The sequence below is a fragment of the Meles meles genome, chromosome 1, assembly GCF_922984935.1.
Source record: "Meles meles chromosome 1, mMelMel3.1 paternal haplotype, whole genome shotgun sequence".
NCBI classification, from domain to species: Eukaryota; Metazoa; Chordata; class Mammalia; order Carnivora; family Mustelidae; genus Meles; species Meles meles.
This window is the reverse complement of record NC_060066.1, coordinates 137,532,970-137,552,637: the sequence shown is the minus strand read 5'-3', so window position 1 is coordinate 137,552,637 and position 19,668 is coordinate 137,532,970. Positions and strand designations below refer to the sequence as shown.

Here is a 19,668-nt window from a genome sequence, read left to right as displayed (position 1 = left end):
TATTTTTTCCTATTTACAAAAATCATATATGTTTGTTATGAAGCAACTTATTAGCATAGGAAACTGAAAACCTCTTATAATCCTCCCGGCTACTGTTTACCGCCCATCCCTGTGGCGATTACCAGCCCGGAGTTTGGGGACTCAGTGGCACTGAAGTTCTGTTACCGCCTGGCGAAGTCCGGCATCGGTCCTCCCGCCAGCAGGGGACGGTGCAACGCACGCCTTGAGCTGGCGCGCTCTCTCTTCCACACGTCGCTCGCGTGATCGTCAGTGCTACATACTGCGCCTGCGCACGAGCCGAGGCCTTTTCCCCCCGCCGAGTGTTGCTGGGCCTGCTGGTCTGTGGCGAGCCGCGGACGCCGGTCTCTGATCCGCAGGATGGTGAGTCGATACTTGGGAGTCTGGGCTACGTCTGCACGGGGGTTCCCTGTCCTTCCCCAAACGCCAGCGTAGGGTCCGTCTCGCACGGTGCAGGGGATGGATGGCGTTGGATTGAGGGTTCTGCTGTGGTAGCGCTGCCGCTCCCAGCGTGGCCTTAATGGCTGCCGCCGGCCGCGCAAACTTTGGGGGAGGGGTTGACGGAGAAGATCAGGAGCTAGGGCGGCGGATTGAGAATGGGGAATGAATTTAGTTGACAAGTTTAGGGGATAATTCCGGCTCGTCCGACCTGGCACCGGCAGTGCGGAGGATTGCATGCACTTGGTTCCACACTGGGGGTGGGGTGGGGGGAGAAGATTCCTGAGTGGAGATGGGCTGCGGCTCTCCGGACGCATCCACCACTGACTTGTTCCATGTTTTTTTCGGGAGAGTGTGGGGTTGGTGGATCTTTCAAAAAGTGACTTTTAAACCTAGCAGTCAGCCTGGAGGCTGTGGCTTCTCTGGGCCCCGGAAGGGAACTCATTTAGTTTGGTATGTGTTTTCTATCTCTTTCTCTAGACTGTTGCAGCACCAGTTTTTAATGATTTTTGGGATGGGATGTGTTGCTTTGATAGGTGGAAAACAAGGCTGATTTAATCGGAAGTAATTGCCAAATATGCTCTTGACCAGATGAGTTCCGTGGCAAGTGGTTTAGGCTTTGGAAAAACGTGCCTGAACAGTACGGGGGAAATTGGAGGTTAGGTTTCCAAACTGGGACATAGAGTGGTCAGAACAGACTGACGTTAGGCGAGATTGATTGCTGTCTAGACCAGCGCTTTGGAAAAGTGACTGATGGGAAGCAGAAAAGGTGATTCTTGATCCCCTGTGTTTTGAGAAACTGGACTCCACAAAGTGACAGTTGAATGGGTTCACTTTTGAAGTTAAAGTGTTATTTTGTTATGCAGTTAACTCAGATGTCAAAAATATAAACAATTTATCAAAGTTTTAATAACATTCTTTTTTTCTTAAAGGGGTTTGTTAAGGTTGTCAAGAATAAGGCTTACTTCAAGAGATACCAAGTGAAATTTAGAAGACGTCGAGGTATGGTCACTTACTCATGTTCACAATTTTAGAAGAATCTGCAGTGGAATAGACTTTTCTTAAGTTACTTTTTTCTTTCAGAGGGTAAAACTGATTATTATGCCAGGAAACGCTTGGTAATTCAAGATAAAAATAAGTACAACACACCTAAATACAGGATGATAGTTCGTGTAACCAACAGAGATATCATCTGTCAGGTAAGTTGTATTCTAAATTCAAACAATGAGTAGTAACCTCACCTCTTTAACTCGCTGCTGGAGAAGTTGTGCTTAAGCAAAACATGTATGGATTAAAAGATCCCTCTAGTGCCTGGCATTCTAAAAACATTGAGTAGTACTTTTCCTTTTAGTAGGTCTAAAGTTGGAACTTGAGTGGGGAGGGTGGTACTTGAAAATACTCTACTGAAAATCAGCCATGTGTGGCAATCCTGACCAAAGTAGTTTAATCTTGTTTTCTAATGGGCAGAAAGAGGATTAGAGAAATCTAGGCTACTATGCTATTTTATAGGGGTAAGAGGATAAATTTGAGGCCAAGTAGAAGGTTCTTGCCCATTGCAGTTCCAGTACAATAACAGAAATCGTCATGGACTAAATCCTGGCCTGCTGTACATAGCCTTATGTGCCACATAACCACTTCTTATTGAAGAGGTAGGTAGTTGTGAAGTTTTAATTAGGCTCTTAAGATTGTTTTTATTCCTGCTTCTGTTTGAAATAGGTTTTGATAAATAGGTATGAAGGTTTTTCCCACATAAAAGACCTCCCCAAAGTGGCAGTTTGCTCCTAGAAATGAGTTTTCTGGACTATTACAACTAGAGTAAATTTTCACAGTTAAGATTTTTTGAGTCTTTGCAGGGGGCAGCACACCTCTTTTCTGGGCAAACTAATTTTTTGGTTGTGAAGACAATGTGTTCCTTCATACCTGAGTTCAGATAAGTAAACAGTGTCAGAAACATTGGACTTCGATATGTGTAGTTCAGAAGTTGTTTGAAATAATGAGATTTCTTTTTCAATTAGCAATAATCGCGCCTCGGATAAACCTCATTGGCTACGATACTGCCACTGCGCAAAGCTAATGAGATTTCTTTTTGACTTTTCACTATGCCTCTTTAATTCACTGGCTGATGCAGCTAAGAGTCTGTTTTCAGTATTATTATTATTATTATTTTTTTTTTAAAAGATTTTATTTATTTATTTGACACAGAGAGAGATCACAAGTAGGCAGGGAGGCAGGCAGAGAGAGAGGAGGAAGCAGGCTCCCCGCGGAGCAGAGAGCCCGATGCGGGGCTCGATCCCAGGACCCTGAGATCATGACCTGAGCCGAAGGCAGCGGCTCAATCCACTGAGCCACCCAGGCGCCCTGTTTTCAGTATTATTAGGAACAACAGTCCCTAACTTACTCAGAGGCATTTCAGTGTTTATTGTCTATATGGTAATTATTTGCTCTATTTGTGATATTATCACATACATTTACAGAAGTAGTTGACCAAGCCATAAACTCATTGAGTGGGTTTAATAAAGACAGATTCTAAGTGTTGCAGATTTGTATCCTGCTTTTTTTTTTTTTTTAAATCCTTTGAAAAAGAAGGCACCTAGAATAAGTAAGCAAACAGTTTGAAAGCACAGGTGACTAACCTCTTGTTTCTCTTACAGATTGCTTATGCCCGCATAGAAGGAGATATGATAGTTTGTGCAGCTTATGCTCATGAACTCCCAAAGTATGGTGTGAAAGTTGGCCTGACAAATTATGCTGCAGCATATTGTACCGGCCTGCTGCTGGCCCGCAGGGTATGTAGAAGATATCTTCAAGTAGTATATTTTGGACCTAGCTCATTGTTTGGAGTTGTCTGTAAGGTAGATGTTGATACATGAGGAAGATACCCTCAGCTGTGGCTTCTAAGGAGTGTCTGCTGTTGAGCTGTTGCTTATGGGGTCATCAGGGAGGACAGCTTTATAAATACTGAATTTGAGATAGCAGTGCATTTTCCAATACTCTGGGAAGGTAATTTTTCCGGGTTTTTTTGCATTGAGTAGGTCTAGATCAGTGGAATCTAAACCAAGAATGATAGCCAGCAGCCACATGTAGGTGTTGAACATATGAAATGTAGCTAATGCTACTGAGGAACTGAATTTTTACCTTAGTTTGAATAGCCATTTCTGGAGTTAGTGGATACCTTGACTTTGCTGACCTTTGCTACTTAGAAGTATTGATCTTCTATCAATCAGCGTACATTTAAAATGCAGACTTTACACCCTTGGAATCTGTATTTTAATAGGATGTCTAGGTTATTTATATATATGTTAAAGTTTGAGAAACAGTGTCTTAAATTTGGGTTGGGGGGTTAGCCATGGGTAGTGGATTTGGTTTTGTTTTAATTATCTTTGCCTCTGGGTGGCAGCATTTCCTATAATATGCAGGAAGATGGAAATGTGATTTTGTCTTATTTTTGCTTTCTCAAGTTACTGATCTTGTTTTGCATTGGAATTGTTAAGCATGCATCGTTGTTAGGGACTATATCTTCATTGATTGTAGACAGGTTTGGGTAAGAGTGGGGAACAATGTCATACATGAGAGGAATATTGTATACAAGTCACACTGGTGAAACAGTAGCTAAGTGTACTGGCAGAAGATTCACCCTTACTAACATTAATGTAGTTGGAGAGTAGAGGCATAAAAGATGTTCTCTTATGCCCAGATGCTTCTAAGATTTTAATCAAATTAATCAAATTACATGTGGTAACATTTAATACTTGGTTCTTGAGTTACTATAGCCAAGTAGGACTGAGGAAATATGGAAAATAAATTCTTGAATAGATATGTTACATTTTTTTTTTTAAAAGATTTTATTTATTTGAGAGAGAATGAGAAAGAGCATGAGAGAGGAGAAGGTCAGAGGGAGAAGCAGACTCCCCAAAGAGCCAGGAGCCTGATGTGGGACTAGATCCTGGAAGTCCGGGATCATGACCTGAGCCAAAGGCAGTCGCCCAACCAACTGAGCCTCTCAGGCACCCAGTATGGTTACATCTTAATTGATTATTGCATAAATCAAGTATGGACATGTAGGAAGGATTCAGAAGCTATAAGACAAAGGGGTGGTGAAATTGAATATTTGAAGATTGTTTTTGTAGCATCTTAGTACTTAAGTTAGTACAGAGGATTAAGTGAATTTTGAAGGAAAATTTTTCTAGGTGTCAGGTCATTAAAGTTGTGACTTTTTTTTTTAAGATTTTATTTATTTATTTGGCAGAGAGAGGGAACACAAGCAGGGGGAGTGGGAGAGGGGGAAGCAGGCGCCCCGCTAAGCAGGCATCCTGATGCAGGGCTCGATCCCAGGACCCTGGGATCATGACCCTAGCCGAAGGCAGATGCTCAATGACTGAGCCACCCAGGCGCCCCTAAAGTTGTGACTTGATAATGTTAGAATTATTTGAATATATTTAGACTAGCTTTTTTGTTAATAGCTCCTTAATAGGTTTGGCATGGACAAGATCTATGAAGGCCAACTGGAAGTGACCGGAGATGAATACAATGTGGAAAGCATTGATGGTCAACCTGGTGCCTTCACCTGCTATTTGGATGCAGGGCTTGCCAGAACTACTACTGGAAATAAAGTTTTTGGGGCCCTCAAGGGAGCAGTGGATGGAGGCTTGTCTATCCCTCACAGGTAATAGAGTATTCAAGGCTTCATTGCTTGGACTCCCAGTATTTCCATTCTAATTGGTTAGACTTTGGAGATTACTAGATGAATCAATTAAATTAGTATGTTGCTATCCTTGTGTACCTTGTATACCTGCTATATGCTTAGTACTCTACAAAAGGAACCTGGTGGGGCAGGATGGAATTGTAATGTGTTTTATAAATGAGATTGAGGTTCAGAGGTAAAGGATTTGTTCAAAGTTTTTGGAGCCAGTAGTGGAAAAGCCGGGATTGAAACAACTAGCTTTTGTATTGTAGCTTAGTTTTGGTTAGAAATGGGCACCTCAGGTCCACTCCCCTCCCAGTGTATTTTCTTTTCATTCTGAATGAAAATTGGTTTACTCATTTATGGGAACTCTCAGCTCTAGAAAAAAGTTTGAGAAAAGGCTTATGACAGCTCTCAGCTGGAAACAAAATTGTAGACCATTCTCAAAAATTTAAGTAGGTTTGAATTTGTTAATTCCTAGGTTTTGAATTAATGGTTTTGCTCTTGTTGAGTAGATACATCTTTAAAAATGATTAATCAGCTTCTTAGGGATATTTTAGAGGTTGGTGAATCCTTAACAAAAATACTAGGTTTTGGGGTTGGGGATGTTAGCCTTTAAAATGTAACCTAACTGGAACTTCTGTAATGGTGGGGCATATTTTTTTGAGGACCTGCAGGTCTCTTGCAAGACACCTGTCAGATGTGGTTTTCAAAAAATCGCTTATTCTCATGTGCCCTGAGGCAGCACTGAGAAATTCTAGGATTTGGAGGGAGCAGTTTTGAAACCCTTTCTTGTGTTAATAAGGAGAACTCATTTTAGTGGTGGAAGCTTGGTACATTTCATGGCTTTAAATGTACTTGTAGCGTGATTTTCTCTTCTATCCTGGAATTCAGAGATAAGCTGCTGAATGATGATATCCCACTAACTGAGCAGTCAGTAGTTGGTCCTTTGGTTGCATATGATGCAATTAATTGTTTCAAGACGGGACTGATGGCAGCTACTGAAATGAATTCCGGTTAGTGAACTGATTTTAATCTTTATAATACTAAAATATGAAAAATTTTATTTTAGTACCAAACGATTCCCTGGTTATGATTCAGAAAGCAAGGAATTCAATGCAGAAGTACATCGAAAGCACATCATGGGTCAGAATGTTGCAGATTATATGCGTTACCTAATGGAAGAAGATGAAGATGCATACAAGAAACAATTCTCTCAATACATAAAGAACAACGTAACTCCAGACATGGTAAAAAATTTTAACTGAAAATGCCTGTATTAATTATAATTTATAGCTATTTTTTTTTTAAGACTATTTATTTGACAGAGAGATTACAAGTAGGCAAAGGAGCAAACGGTGGGGTGGGAGGAGCAGGCTCCCTGCTGAGCAGAGCGCTTAGTGCAGGCTCTATCCCAAGACTCCGAGACCATGACCTGAGCACCATGACCTGAGCGGAAGGCAGAGGCCTAACCCACTGAGCCACCCAGGCTGCCCCAATTTATAGGTTTACTACTTGAATTTGGTGGGTATGTTAGTAGTTTTATTTCGGGTTAGTAGTTAAAAGTTTAACATGAGTATGTTAATAGGTATAGATAGACTTAAATAAGCAGTTCTTATCTTAAAATGGAGTGACATGACGTTGGGATATTGAGTGAGGGTAAGTTAAAAGTCAAATAGGGTAGGTAATTAGAAAGAACTAGACTTACCAACATGCTTTTAGGAATTTTTTAGGTACTGAAGGCAGGCCTCAAGGATCTAAATATGAAGCCTCTGGTGGCTTTTACATATTTGACTGTTCTAAATCTGTAGACTTAATTCCTGTGGTCATAGTTAGAATCATCTGTCCTGATACAAGATTCTAGTTAACTAGACTCATTTTGAAACCATGTGGAAGAAAGGTTCTTTTTAGCAAATAAGTTCTGTGTTACGGAATTTCTGAATGTCTCAGCATGGATGTGGGGAGTTGTACAGATTAGATCACCAGTTCTTGATGTTACAAATGTGAGTTTAATGTTGGAAATTTTATCAGCCTAAAGTTGTATCTTTAAGACTGACTATTAACGTACTGTAGTCGTGGAAGATAGGCATAGAATATAAAAATAGCACTGATTTATAAAACTTGTACACAACTATGGAGTTGTAAATAAATTAATGGTTACCTATCAAATGACTGTTATGTTAGTGCACAACTTCTCGTTTTACACTGCTTTGGTTATGAAAAAAAATTTTTTTGAGTGAGTGAGTGCATAGTGGGGGAGGGGCAGAAGGCATCCAGCATGGGGGTGCCTCAATCCCAGGACCCTGGGATCATGACTGAGCCAGAATCAGAGTCGGATGCTTAACTGAGCCATCTAGGCACCCTGTGAAAATTGTTTTTATTAAAAAGAGTTGTAATTGGGAAAAAGATCGCTTTCTGCTTTTTGTATGCTTAGTACACAGTCTGGGGCTAATAAACACATAACTTGAGTTTTTTTGAGCTAGGAAAAGGGTAGTATGCCATTAGTTTTTATTAGTAAATGCAAGTGCACATTTTCAGAAACCCATACTTGTATATTATTTAATTGCCCTTGTTCACTCTGGTAAATAGGCCTTTTACTTGTGATTATAATTCTACTTGGCCTGCATAATTTTTCTTCTAAGATATCTCTTGCTCTGGTAATGTTAAACTTGTTCAAAAACTTAATAATCTCAAGCTGCTTTCAGATAGCCATTTCCTAATGCTTTCCTATATATTTGATATATTTCAGCTGGACCACTCTTAGGCTGATGTACTTTTCCTGGCTAACTCATAAGTTTGATCTTTGGAGGCCTCTTACGCATGCCTGCTATAATCCTCTGCTGACATCTGACATGTCTCCAAGAGGAAAGTGGTCTTTACTTAAAATTCAGTGCTATTATCTACATACATGGTTGTGAATCCTGTTTGTCTCTTAGGAAGGAATGGGCCGACTTGTTTAGATTTATTAAATGACTACATTTGACATCATCAGATGGATTTGTTAAATACAGTGGAAAGCCATAATAGAGTGCAGAGGTAGAGAAATTAATTTTCAGGAGGGATTTAGGTAGTTGAGGTCTCATGCAGTGTTTGCATTATTTTCATGTGCTAAGTTTTACACAGATGCATGTAGTAATCACATTTTCTCTATAGTGAAGAGTTGGATTACTTTGACTATTCTTTAGGGGCATGTAATTGCTACTAGATTGGGATAGTGAACATTCAGGTATTTTATAGCTGCTTCATGACTTCATCTTCCATAGAATCAATAATCATTATTGAGAGGTGGTACTTGAAATAATTCAGAGAATTTCAGCATTGGTTTTTGATGAGTTTTAGAACAAAATTCTCTTTTTAAGATCTAATTGATGGTGTTTGGGGGTTTTCTGGGGCAATTCAAACCTTCTGTTTCCACAGACACCTAGTAGTAGTAGATAAAAGAGGTCCCTGGTATGCAGTTCTGGGAGTAGCATTGGAAGGACCTGTCAGATACTGATGGAAAATACAAATCTAGGAAATAATGGGAGAACAAAAATGAATTTATAGCAATTGCTTGTACTCCTCTCCATATACTCTCCCTCTTATCATCTTAAGTACTTTGTTTTGGCACAAGTCCTCACTTGAATAAAAGAATTTTGGTCAGATAATACTTTAAATGAACATAAATGTTTTTACAGAAACCCATTTGCTCTCAACTTGCGTGACTCGAAGTATAGCTGAATTCCTCGGAAATACATGCAAATTTTTGAGTGTGAGTTTTGTGAATAGTGTCAGTTCACATTGCCAATGGTAATTTCTTAAGAAACTGGGTTACATGTAGAATTTAAAGAGATACCAGGGTTGACCTAGTTCCTTTTGACAGTCTGGTTTAGGGATAAAAATAGAACTAGTAGAATGCAGTGCACATTATATGACTGTTAGGGCATGTGAAATGAAACCAAGTACTGTTTGCTTTGCTTTCTTTCAGATGGAGGAGATGTATAAGAAAGCTCATGCTGCTATACGAGAGAACCCAGTCTATGAGAAGAAGCCTAAGAAAGAAGTTAAAAAGAAGAGGTATGCATCTTACTGTTGTCTTTTCAAGAGAAAGGTTAAAAGGAGTTCCTTATGTTGTTTCTTCTTATTCACACTCTCATTGAAGTTGTGCAAACTCGATCACTAGCTCTGCATGATGTTGCAGAAGTGAGGGGAACCAGGTTTGCTAAAGCAATTGTGGTGATAGAAATTTATTAGCCTCAGAAGGTACTTACTGAGCTGACCTATTCTATCCCAGTACAGTATAACTACCAATTACTGCATTTAAACATTATTTTTTACCAGTTACTCCATTTTAAAAGTTAGATTAAGATATAAATAAGTATGTGTATTAGAACTCGGATTGTTTGACCTGATCACAGTCTTTTTCAATCAGAGTAAACTATTTTCTATCCTCTATAGCTGTGGTATTTAAAAATTACATTTATCTCTTTATTTTACTTTGTTTTGTAGGTGGAATCGTCCCAAAATGTCTCTTGCCCAAAAGAAAGATCGGGTAGCTCAGAAGAAGGCAAGCTTCCTTCGAGCTCAGGAGCGGGCTGCTGAGAGCTAATAAACCAAACCACAATTTTCTATGAAGATTTTTCAGATAAAGACAATAATAAACTTATTCATCAAGCAGCTATCTGTGTTAAACTCTTATTAATGAAACTGTAGGAAATAACCTGAAATACAAAAGGAGAGGAGTTGGCAGGGTTTTTTTCCTTTGAGAAACAAGTATGACTTCACATACTGACTCAAAGTTCACACCTGCTTCTCAAGCTTGTTTTCCCTGACAGGAGTTATCCCTCTGGTTGTATGATGTGCAGCCCTCCCAAAACAGTCTGGCAAGCAAGAGACCAACTGTGCACTAGGAAATGTTTCTTCTATTCATTTATTGTAACCAGATGGCTGGTGGGAAGAAAAGTACCTTCAGAGTAAACAATTTTAAAATAAGCAAAACTGGTGCTAATCAGTGGCTTTAATTTTTGAGAGAAAGCTGTTTCAATGAAGTTCACATAACTGTAACACTTCAATCAGGTGAAACCTTCGAGCAGAATATACTGGGTCTTCAAAAGAGGTGTTCCATTTTATGGTGATGTTGAAAGGTACATGCCAGATCTTAAAAATAACATTAAAGGGCAAATAACTTGCATATCAAGTTTACATGAAAAAAATTTACATGCCTCTTAAGAAATAGCCCTTTGGCCAACAGGAAATACTGTTCAAAAATGGAAAATTGTTACTAGAAAGTTACATGATTTCAGAGTCTGGCTCCTAATGTCCCACTTCTCCATAGCTCAGATTCAGATAGATGGATCTGGATTGGGTTGATGGCCTTAAGAATGTCAGTTCTGAAGGAGTGAGCTCATGGACACTAAGAAGGACCCATCAAATCTAGAATGATGAAAGCTCATCCAGTTTCAGCCTCTAAAATTTGCAATTACATATTGCCAAGTAGAACATGTTTTGATGGATTTTTAATTTTAAGAGGCTAATAATCACTCAAAACATTCTGAAGCCATTTAGCATTTGATGTCTAAATGTTTAAGTCTATAAATACAACAAACCATGCTATTAACCCAACATCCGTTTTTAAGTAACTTTACCTGCTTTGCAGTCTTAATTTCTGTTAATGTGCAAACTTTACCATGCTAAGACTTCAGTAAATATGTATAGTTTTTTTTTTTTTAAACAGCAGCTTCAATGCAAACAATTCCAGCAATGGTATTTTGGCTAACAAATCTACAAAATACTCTCACTGTTGATGTTTATGGAATGAGGATTTCACAGCATTATTTTAGGTCATTAGTCAAAATAGTTACACAGTGAATGTACTGGAAAATCTACCAGGGCTTCCAACAGCAGGATGAAATCTTTGGACCTGTTCATCCTATACCTCCTGCCATTACTTCAGCAATCAACATGTATCTCAAGATGATGACTTCTTAAAACCAGGGGAAAGGGGTTTGTGTAACTGGCAGGGATTTGAATCAGAAGCCATCTTTTTTTAAAATGCTCAATTTTCCTTAGAATTGTTTTCTATAATCACAATGTTCAAATGAATTAAGAGTCATTTGTATAGGAAATTTTCTTCCACAGTAATGTTTTTAGGTTATTTAGTATCAAAGAATGTTCCATTTCCATTTGATTTGCTGTGACTTTGAGAGCAATACAAGAATAAAGTTGCTTTTCCAGTTCTTCACGAATTTCACTTGGAGCACCACGCAGTAGGTAGTCTTTGAGTAACTGACAGGCTTTTGCTAAGTTGGGTTGTATCACTTCTGAAGTACACTTCATTGTACTCTGATCACAGCTAGTTCGACAATCAGTGCCATAAACACAGTCCAAATCAGACTCACAGTGACGATCTTTTATAATTTCTTTCAGGTTTGTCTCTGGCACAATTTTTCTCATGTCCACCATTTTCAAATCATACTTATCGTTATATCCTAGGTTTTTGGCACTAATATCACACATTAGGAAGTTTCCATAGGGCCCGTGGAAAACATCTTCCACAAATTCTAGGAGTCCTATGGCTATTTTAGCCTTTCTAGGCCATGATGGTGTGAAGAGTTGATCCATGCTTCTTCTGAACCCAGATGGAATAAAAAGTTCAATGACCCATGGAAGGCTTATTCCATAAAGAGAGGTATATTCAACACTTTCCATCACATAGAGATCACCACAGAATCCCATTAATTTGGGGGTATGTTCTTTATCTTGAAGTATCACCATGAGAAGAAATTCATTTAGTTGAAGAAGTGCCCATGCTGACTTTGCTTCTCCCAAGGAAACCTGGCCATCTTTGTCTCCATCAGCCACCGTCAAGATGAGATTAACCAGTTCAGAGAGATTTCCTTGGTCACCCAACTTTTCCTAAAACGGTAAGAATTTAGCCAAATATAGGTTTGAAAAATTCCTCATATGTAATATACATACTAACTTTATGGGGATTACCATGCTAAGTAATAATCTTGTTACTGAGTCTCCATAAAGGAACTTAATATATCTCCAAATATTTATGATAATACTGATTTAATTAGAAGTATGTTTTATATAATTGTAGTAAAACCGACGTAAGTATATTTAAGAAATGGGCCACCCTAGCTCCCATAGCTCCCTGGGCCCTGTTGATACCCAACACATAAATTATTCTGTCTTATTCATACATTTACTTGCAAAATTGCAGTGTAATGTGCTCATGTCTGAAGTTACAATAAGGGTCAAATAAGGTCTGAAGTTAGAATAAGTTACAATAAGGGTCAAACAGGAGAAAATTATTTTCTCCTGTTTTGTAGTCAACACATTAACAACTCTGTTGTTCAAATTGTATTGTTCCAATGGTGGTTAAAAAATATGTCCCTGTTAAGTTTCTTAAAATAGTACAAAAATGTAAACTTAAAAGGAAGATTTTGACTGAAAATATGACACCAATAAAAAGATTCTTGGGGGGACGCCTGGGTGGCTCAGTTGGTTAAGCGGCTGCCTTCGGCTCAGGTCATGATCCTAGCATCCTGGGATCGAGTCCCATATCAGGCTTCTTGCTCCGCAGGGAGCCTGCTTCTCCCTTTGCCTCTGCCTCTCCGCCTACTTGTGATCTTTCTCTCTCTCTGTCTCTCTCTCTCTGACAAATAAATAAATAAAATCTTTAAAAAAAAAAAAAAAAGATTCTTGGGGAGCCTGGGTGGCTCAGTGGGTTAGGCCTCTGCCTTCAGCTCAGGTCATGATCTCAGGGCCCCGGCGTCAAGCCCTGCCCACATGGGGCGCCCTGCTCAGCAGGGAGCCTGCTTCCGGTGGCCCCCCACCCCCTCGCCTGCCTCTCTGCCTACTTGTGATCTCTCTGTCAAATAAATAATAAAATCTTTAAAAAAAATGATTCTTTCCAATATTATAAATTTTTTCTTTAAAATATTTAATCTTTGTATGAATATTTCTTTAAATTTTTAAAAAATAATTTTCAGTCAGGGCATGTATACTAATTTTAGCTCTTCCCCACCTTTTAAAAAGTGTGTATCAGGTACAGTGTCAAACTATACAGCTGCTCATCTACTTAACTCCCCTTTCATATCTGGACATTTTTAGCTAGCATAAATAATGTAGGCATCCTCCTCAGATTTTGTTTGTTTGAATTTTTTCCTCAAGATGGAGTCCTGGGTATAAGTTAAAGAATAGCAACATTTTTATGGCTTAGGATGAGGTCTTGCTAACTCTTTCAGAAGAATGTACCACTTCACACCAGCAACATGTGAATAGATATATACTTACTTTAAAGAGACTGTAGACCATTTCTTTGAATTTCTGTACAGTAGTTCCCCTAGTTGGCTTATCAAATAGCACTATTTCTTTCCTTGGTTCCAATTCAGTGCCAAAATCAAGATGAAGTGCTTGTTCCATTTGACATTTCACAACACCTGGTAGATTACCCCAAATCCCTAAATACATCTACGTGAAAAAAGAATGACAAATTAGTCCTTAGGCTGAGCAGAAAACTTTACCATGTATTTTTAGTGTTTTCTTCCTCTTACAAAAACACACAAACAAGTAACAAACATTGAGATTTAGATTTTTCTGTAACTTTTAAATTATAAAAGTAATTCATGCCTAAATAAACATATTTTTGACCATGATCAATTTTATTTTTTCCAATTTTTTATTATAAAATATTAAAAACATAGAATTTACCATCTTAACCATTTTTAGAGTACACCTCAATGGTATTACATTCACAATGTTGTGCAGCCATCACCACTATCCTTTTGTAGCACTCTTCATCTTGTAAAATTGAAACTCTATACCTATTAAATAATAACTCCCTATTCCCCTTTCCCACCCCCCCAGGCCCCTGGTATCACCATTTTACAATGGTGATATCTTTATAATTTTATCTTTATAATTTTGACTTCTCTAAGCATCTCATATAAATGGAACCATACAAAATTTGTCTTTTTGTGATTGACTTATTTCACTTAACATTATGTTCTCAAGATTCATCCATACAGTTGCATGTGCCAGAATTTCCTCCTTTTTAAAGCTGAATAATAGTCCATTGTATGGATATACCACATTTGCATTTCTATTCATCTGCTAATGGACCCTTGGATGCTTCCATGTTTTAGCTATTGTGAAAAATGCTGACCTGAACTTGGGTGTAAGAATATCTTTTGGAGACTCTGCTTTCAAATTTTTTAGATAGGTACCCAGAAGTAAAATTGCTGGATCGTAAGAACAGTATATTTTTAATATTTTGAGGAACTGTTTTTTTCAGCGGCTATGCCGTTTTACATTCTCACCAACAGTGCAAAATGTTCCAATTTCTCTCCATCCTTGTCAACACTTGTGAATTTCCATTTTTTGACAATAGTCATCCTAACGTGTATGAAATGGTATCTCACTGTGATTTTGATTTGTATTTCCCTAATGATCAAGTGATGCTGAGCATCTTTTCATATACTTATTGGCCATTTGTGTATCTTTTTCTAAGAAATGACTATTTAAATCCTTTGCACATTTTAAAATCTGGTAGTTTTCTTGTTGAGTTTTGGAGTTCTCTCTCTCTCTCTCTTTCTTTTTTTTCTTAGTAAACTCTACACATATTGGGGCACAAATTCATGACCCTGTGATCAAGAGTTGATTGTTTTACCAACTGAGCCAGCCAGGTGCCCCAGGAGTTCTCTATATATTCTAGATATATATTTTTTAAGATTTTATTTATTTATTTGACAGAGAGAGATCACAAGTAGGCAGAGAGGCAGGCAGAGAGAGAGGGGGAAGCAGGCTCCCTGCTGAGCAGAGAGCCCGATGCAGGGCTCGATCCCAGGACCCTGAGACCATGGGCCTGAGCCGAAGGCAGAGGATTAACCCACTGAGCCACCCAGGCACCCCTATATATTCTAGATATTAATCCCTATTGGATATATGATTTGCAAATATTTTCTCTCATTCTGTAGATTGGATATTCTTTTGATATACAAAATTTTAAAATTTTCATAAAGTACAATTTGTCTCTTCTTTTGTTGCTTGTGCCTTTGGTATCAGAGCCAAGAAATCCTTGCTAAATGCAATGTCATGAAGATTTTACCCTTTATTTTTTCTAAGAGTTTTATGCTTTTAGTTCTTACATTTAAGTCTCTGATCTGTTTTGACTTGATTTTTACATATAGCATTAGGTAAAGGTCCCACTTTGTTCTTTTGCATGTGGATATCCAGTTTTCCCAGCATGGTCTGTTGAAAAGACAGTCCTTGGGGTGCCTGGGTGGTTCAGTGGGTTAAGCCTCTGCCTTCGGCTCAAGTCATGATCTCAGGGTCCTGGGATCGAGCCCTGAATCAGGCTCTCTGTTTGGCAGGGAGCCTGCTTCCCCCTCTCTCTCTGCCCGCTTGTGATCTCTCTCTGTCAAATAAATAAATAACATCTTAAAAAAAAAAAAAAAAAAGACAGTCCTTTCTCTATCGAATGGTCTTAGCACTCTTGTCAAAAATCATTTGACCAGGGGCACCTGGGTGACTCGGCGGGTTAAGCCTCTGCCTTCCGCTCAGGTCCCGATCTCAGGGTCCTGGAATCAAGCCCTGCATTGGGCTCTCTGCTCGGCAGGGAGCCTGCTTCATCTCTCTCTCTGCGCCTGTCTCTCTGCCTACTAATGATCTCTCTCTCTCTTGAATAAATAAATAAAATCTTTTAAAAAAAATCATTTGACCAAATATGTGAGAGCTTATTTCTGGGTTCTCTATTCTATTGATCTGTATGTCTGTCTTTATTCCAGTACATACTGTTTTGATTACTGTAGTTTTGTAGAAAGTTCTGAAATCAGGAAGTATGAGTCCTCCAGCTCTATAGTACTTTTTCATGACTGTTTTGCTATTCGGTGTCTTTTGAGATTCCATTTTGGATAGGTTTTTCTATTTCTGCAAAAAATGTCCTCAGAATTTTGATAGGGATTTCTCTGAATCTGTAGATCAGTTTGGGTAGTATTAGCATTTAACAATACTAAGTCTTCCAATCCATGAACATGGGATATGTCTCCATTTGTTTATAGCTTTAATATATTTCAGCAATGCCTTGAAGTTTTCATTGTACAAGTCCTTCACCTTCATTGTACACTTTCATTGTACAAGTCCTTCACCTTCCTGATTAATTCCTAAGTACTTTATTCTTTTTGATGCTACATAAATGGTTTTCTTTTTCTTTCTTTCTTTCTTTTTTTTTTTTTTTCCTTAGATTGTATATATGTATGTATGTGAGACAGAGAGAGAGAGCATAAGCAGGGAAGAGAGGGAGAAGCAGGCTCCCCAAGAGCAGGGAGCCCAATGCAGGGTTTGATCCCATGAACCCTGTGATCAAGATCTGAGCTGAAGGCAGATGCTTAATGGAATGAGCCTCCCAGGTGCCCTGGAATGGTTTTCCTAATTTTCTTTGTGGATTGTTCATTGTTACTATACAGAAATACAACTGATTTTTGTGCGTTGACTTTGTTTCCAGCTACTTTGCTGAATTCATTTATTAGCTGTAAGAACTTTTTCCTACATAGATAAAAGGTTTTTCTACCCTCCATAAAATGTTTTTCTACCTCCCATGGTCTACATAAAAGATCATGTCATCTGCAAACAGATATAATTTTATTTTTTCCTTTCTAATTTGGGTGCCTTTTATTTCTCTTTCTTGTCTAACTGATTTGGCTAGAACTTCTAGTATTATATTGAATACAAGTGGCAAGAGTGGGCATCTTTGCCTTGTTCCTGATTTTAGAGGAAAAGCTTTCAGATTTTCTCCACTGAATATGATATTAGCTATGGGTTTTCCATATGTGTATTTTATTGTGTTGAGGTAGTTGCCGTCTATTACTATTTGTTGAGTGTTTTTATCATAGGAATGTACTGAATTTTGTCAAATACTTTTCCTGCTTCAACTGAGATGATCCTGTGGATTTTCCCCCCTTCATTCTATTGATCTAATGTATTAAATTGATTTTTGTATGTTGAACCATCCCAGCATTCCAGGAATAAATCCCATTTGGCTGTGGTATATGATCTTTTTAATATGCTCAATTTGGTTTGGTAGTATTTTGTTGAATATTTTGCATTAATGTACACAAAGTCTGTAGATTTCTTTCCTTGTTCAAGTGTCTTTAGCTGGGTTTGGTATCACGGTAATGCTGTCCTCACAGAATGAGTCAGGAAGTATTCCCTCCTTTTCAGTTTTTTGGAAAAGGTTGAGAAGGACTTAAATGTTTGGTAGAATTCACCAGTGAAGGCAACAGTCTCACAGCTTTTCTTGTTGGGAGACTCTTGATTACTGATTTAATCTCATTACTAGTGATAGGTCTATTCAGATTTTCTATTTCTTGCTAAGTTTTCTGTTTCTAGAATTTGTCCATTTTGTCCAGGTTACCTAACTTATTGGTGTACAATTGTTCATAGTACTCTCATGTAATCCTTTTTATTTCTGTAGAGTCAGTAGTAATATCCCCACTTCATTCCTGATTTTAGTAATTTGAGCCTTCTTTTTTTTTCTTAGACCATCTAGCTAAAGGTTTGTCAGTTTTGTTGATCTTTCCCAAGAACCAGCTTTTGGTTTCATTGATTTTTCTCTATTGTTTTTCTGTTCTCCATGTCATTTATCTATGCTGTAAACTGTATTATTTATTTCCTTCTTTTAGATTTGGGTTTAGTTTGTTCTTTTTCAAGTTCCTTATATTGTAAAGTCAGCTTGTTGATTTAAGATCTTTCTTGTTTCTTAATTAAGCATTTATAGCTACAAATACATTTTTAAGTCACATTACACAGAAAGATGAAAGGCAAAACTCTTCTGTTTCCATTTCCCTAATACCATACCCTAGAATTAGTCACTATTAATTAATATAAGATCCACGAGGGAAGTAATCTTATCTATCTAAATCATCACTGAACTCCTAATAACTGAACAGTGTCTGGAATATACTGGGAATAAGGGATTAATAATAAACATCTGTTGGATCAGTGAATCAAAGTATACAAAATTGAAGTATATAAAATTTCCTAATGCTCTGGTTCAAGAATTCTAACAATACTTCATTTAAGGTAAAATTAGAGTGCACTATCATTCTGGAATGTTTATTTGTAATGTCCATACCTGATTGTTGGGCTTGGTGGATAAGCATTTCCCAAAGTAAAGAGTTTCTGTAACACAAAGGCTATTACATGCGGGCCCATCAATAACTCCGGTCTTGTACTTGTCACACTACGAACCAGGAAACAAAAAAGTAGTTAATAGAAAAATGTTATAAAAAGAAACAATAAACAATGTAAGGAGATATCTGTATTCTTTAAGATGAAGTTCTATGATGAAAAGAACTCAGGCTCTGGATTTGGAAAGACCTGAATTTGAATCCAAGCTCTGTCCTTACCAGCTATATGATGATGAAAGACCTTGCTGGGACTAGGGTGTGCACAGAATTTGGAACATATTTTTCCCACTTAACATGGTCTGAGGTGGTATGATACCTGCTCTCCCTAAGATTAGAGTCACTCTTTTAAAAAGTGGCTGTGGTTTTAAAATAAAAAACTAAAGTTAAAATACCAAAAATAGGGGCATCTGAGTGGCTCAGCTGGTTAAGCCACTGCCCAAAGCCAAAGCTCAAGTCATGATCCCAGAGTCCTGGGATTGAGTCCCATATCAGGCTTCCCCTGCTCTTCAAGGACCCTGCTTCTCCCTCTCTCTCTGCCTACCACTCTGCTCACTTGTGCTCTCTCTCTGTCAAATAAATAAATAAAATCTTAAAAAAAAAACCCTAAAATACTGGGGTCCCTGGGTGGCTCAGTCAGTTAAGCGTCTGCCTTTGACCCAGGTCATGATTCCAGGGCTCTGGGATTGAGACCCACGGCAGGCTCCTTGCTCAGCAGGGAGTCTGCTTCTTCCTCTCCCTCTGCCCTTCCCCCTCTATTCATGCTATCTCTCACTTTCTCTCTCTCAAATAAATAAAATCTTTTAAAAAGTTCTCAAAATATTTAAAAATAACAAAATGAAATTATCTCTGTCATCTGGTCATCCTTGAGATCACCCAAAAACAAGAAAATAAGAAAAATGAACACAAACTCCATCTTTGATAAGGTACCAAGTTAACCCTAAGACACAATTAGTGAAGATGGCCTACAAAGTTGACTGAAAATTACCCCAGAGTCCAGAGTATGTTGAGATTAAGTACCTGCTGTGACTTTAGTTCTCGATGTTAGCACAGCACTAAAGAGGTAGTACACCTGAGGAGGAGAACCATCACCTGATTTACATTGAAAGTCTAAGGGGCACAAGCTGTGGAAACTTTCAAGGACTCTGGCATCCCGAAGTAGCAGGACAAGGCAGTGCTTGCTGAATGATAAATTCCTTCAAAATGTTATCTATGTTGGAGGCAGCCTGTTAATGAAACGGGTTGAGGGAGAATATAATATGAGCATCTGCTGGGGAGATAATACTGGCTAAGCATGATCTGTGTGTGTATTTTTGTCTCTAGTTTCTCCTTTTTTCTCTTTCTCACACACGACACACA

At 38.3% G+C, this 19,668-nt stretch overlaps 2 protein-coding genes, 2 non-coding genes and 1 pseudogene across 6 annotated transcripts in view; 3 read left to right on the top strand and 2 right to left on the bottom strand.

The window, feature by feature from the left end:
- The first annotated feature begins 259 nt into the window (after positions 1-259).
- On the top strand, positions 260-9,795 carry RPL5 (ribosomal protein L5). 2 transcript variants are annotated; one of them, XM_046011195.1, is made up of 8 exons: positions 260-381; positions 1,389-1,458; positions 1,540-1,655; positions 3,108-3,242; positions 4,917-5,119; positions 6,210-6,387; positions 9,108-9,193; positions 9,626-9,795. In XM_046011195.1, exons 1-8 carry the CDS (start codon positions 379-381, stop codon positions 9,723-9,725), a joined length of 891 nt encoding a protein of 296 aa, XP_045867151.1. In that variant the 5' UTR covers positions 260-378; the 3' UTR covers positions 9,726-9,795. The 2 variants fall into 2 exon arrangements, with proteins under 2 accessions (XP_045867151.1, XP_045867144.1); XM_046011188.1 differs by having other exon boundaries at positions 261-381; positions 9,105-9,193.
- LOC123927760 lies at positions 2,407-2,528 on the bottom strand (annotated as a pseudogene).
- LOC123928565 lies at positions 6,041-6,136 on the top strand. The gene has a single exon (XR_006815777.1). It is a non-coding gene; the product is annotated as a small nucleolar RNA SNORD21 (small nucleolar RNA).
- Positions 9,281-9,417, top strand: LOC123928642. The gene has a single exon (XR_006815784.1). It is a non-coding gene; the product is annotated as a small nucleolar RNA SNORA66 (small nucleolar RNA).
- Positions 9,796-10,030: 235 nt separating the features above from the next.
- The window catches only part of DIPK1A (divergent protein kinase domain 1A), a 128,438-nt gene continuing 118,800 nt past the window's right edge, over positions 10,031-19,668 (bottom strand). For both annotated transcript variants that reach the window (XM_046011167.1, XM_046011177.1), the window contains exons 3-5: positions 18,258-18,365; positions 13,421-13,597; positions 10,031-12,031 (exon numbers count right to left, since the gene is read on the bottom strand). In XM_046011167.1, coding sequence (XP_045867123.1) covers positions 11,219-12,031; positions 13,421-13,597; positions 18,258-18,365 — 1,098 coding nt within the window. In that variant the 3' untranslated portion in view covers positions 10,031-11,218. The remainder of the gene's footprint in view (positions 12,032-13,420; positions 13,598-18,257; positions 18,366-19,668) is intronic.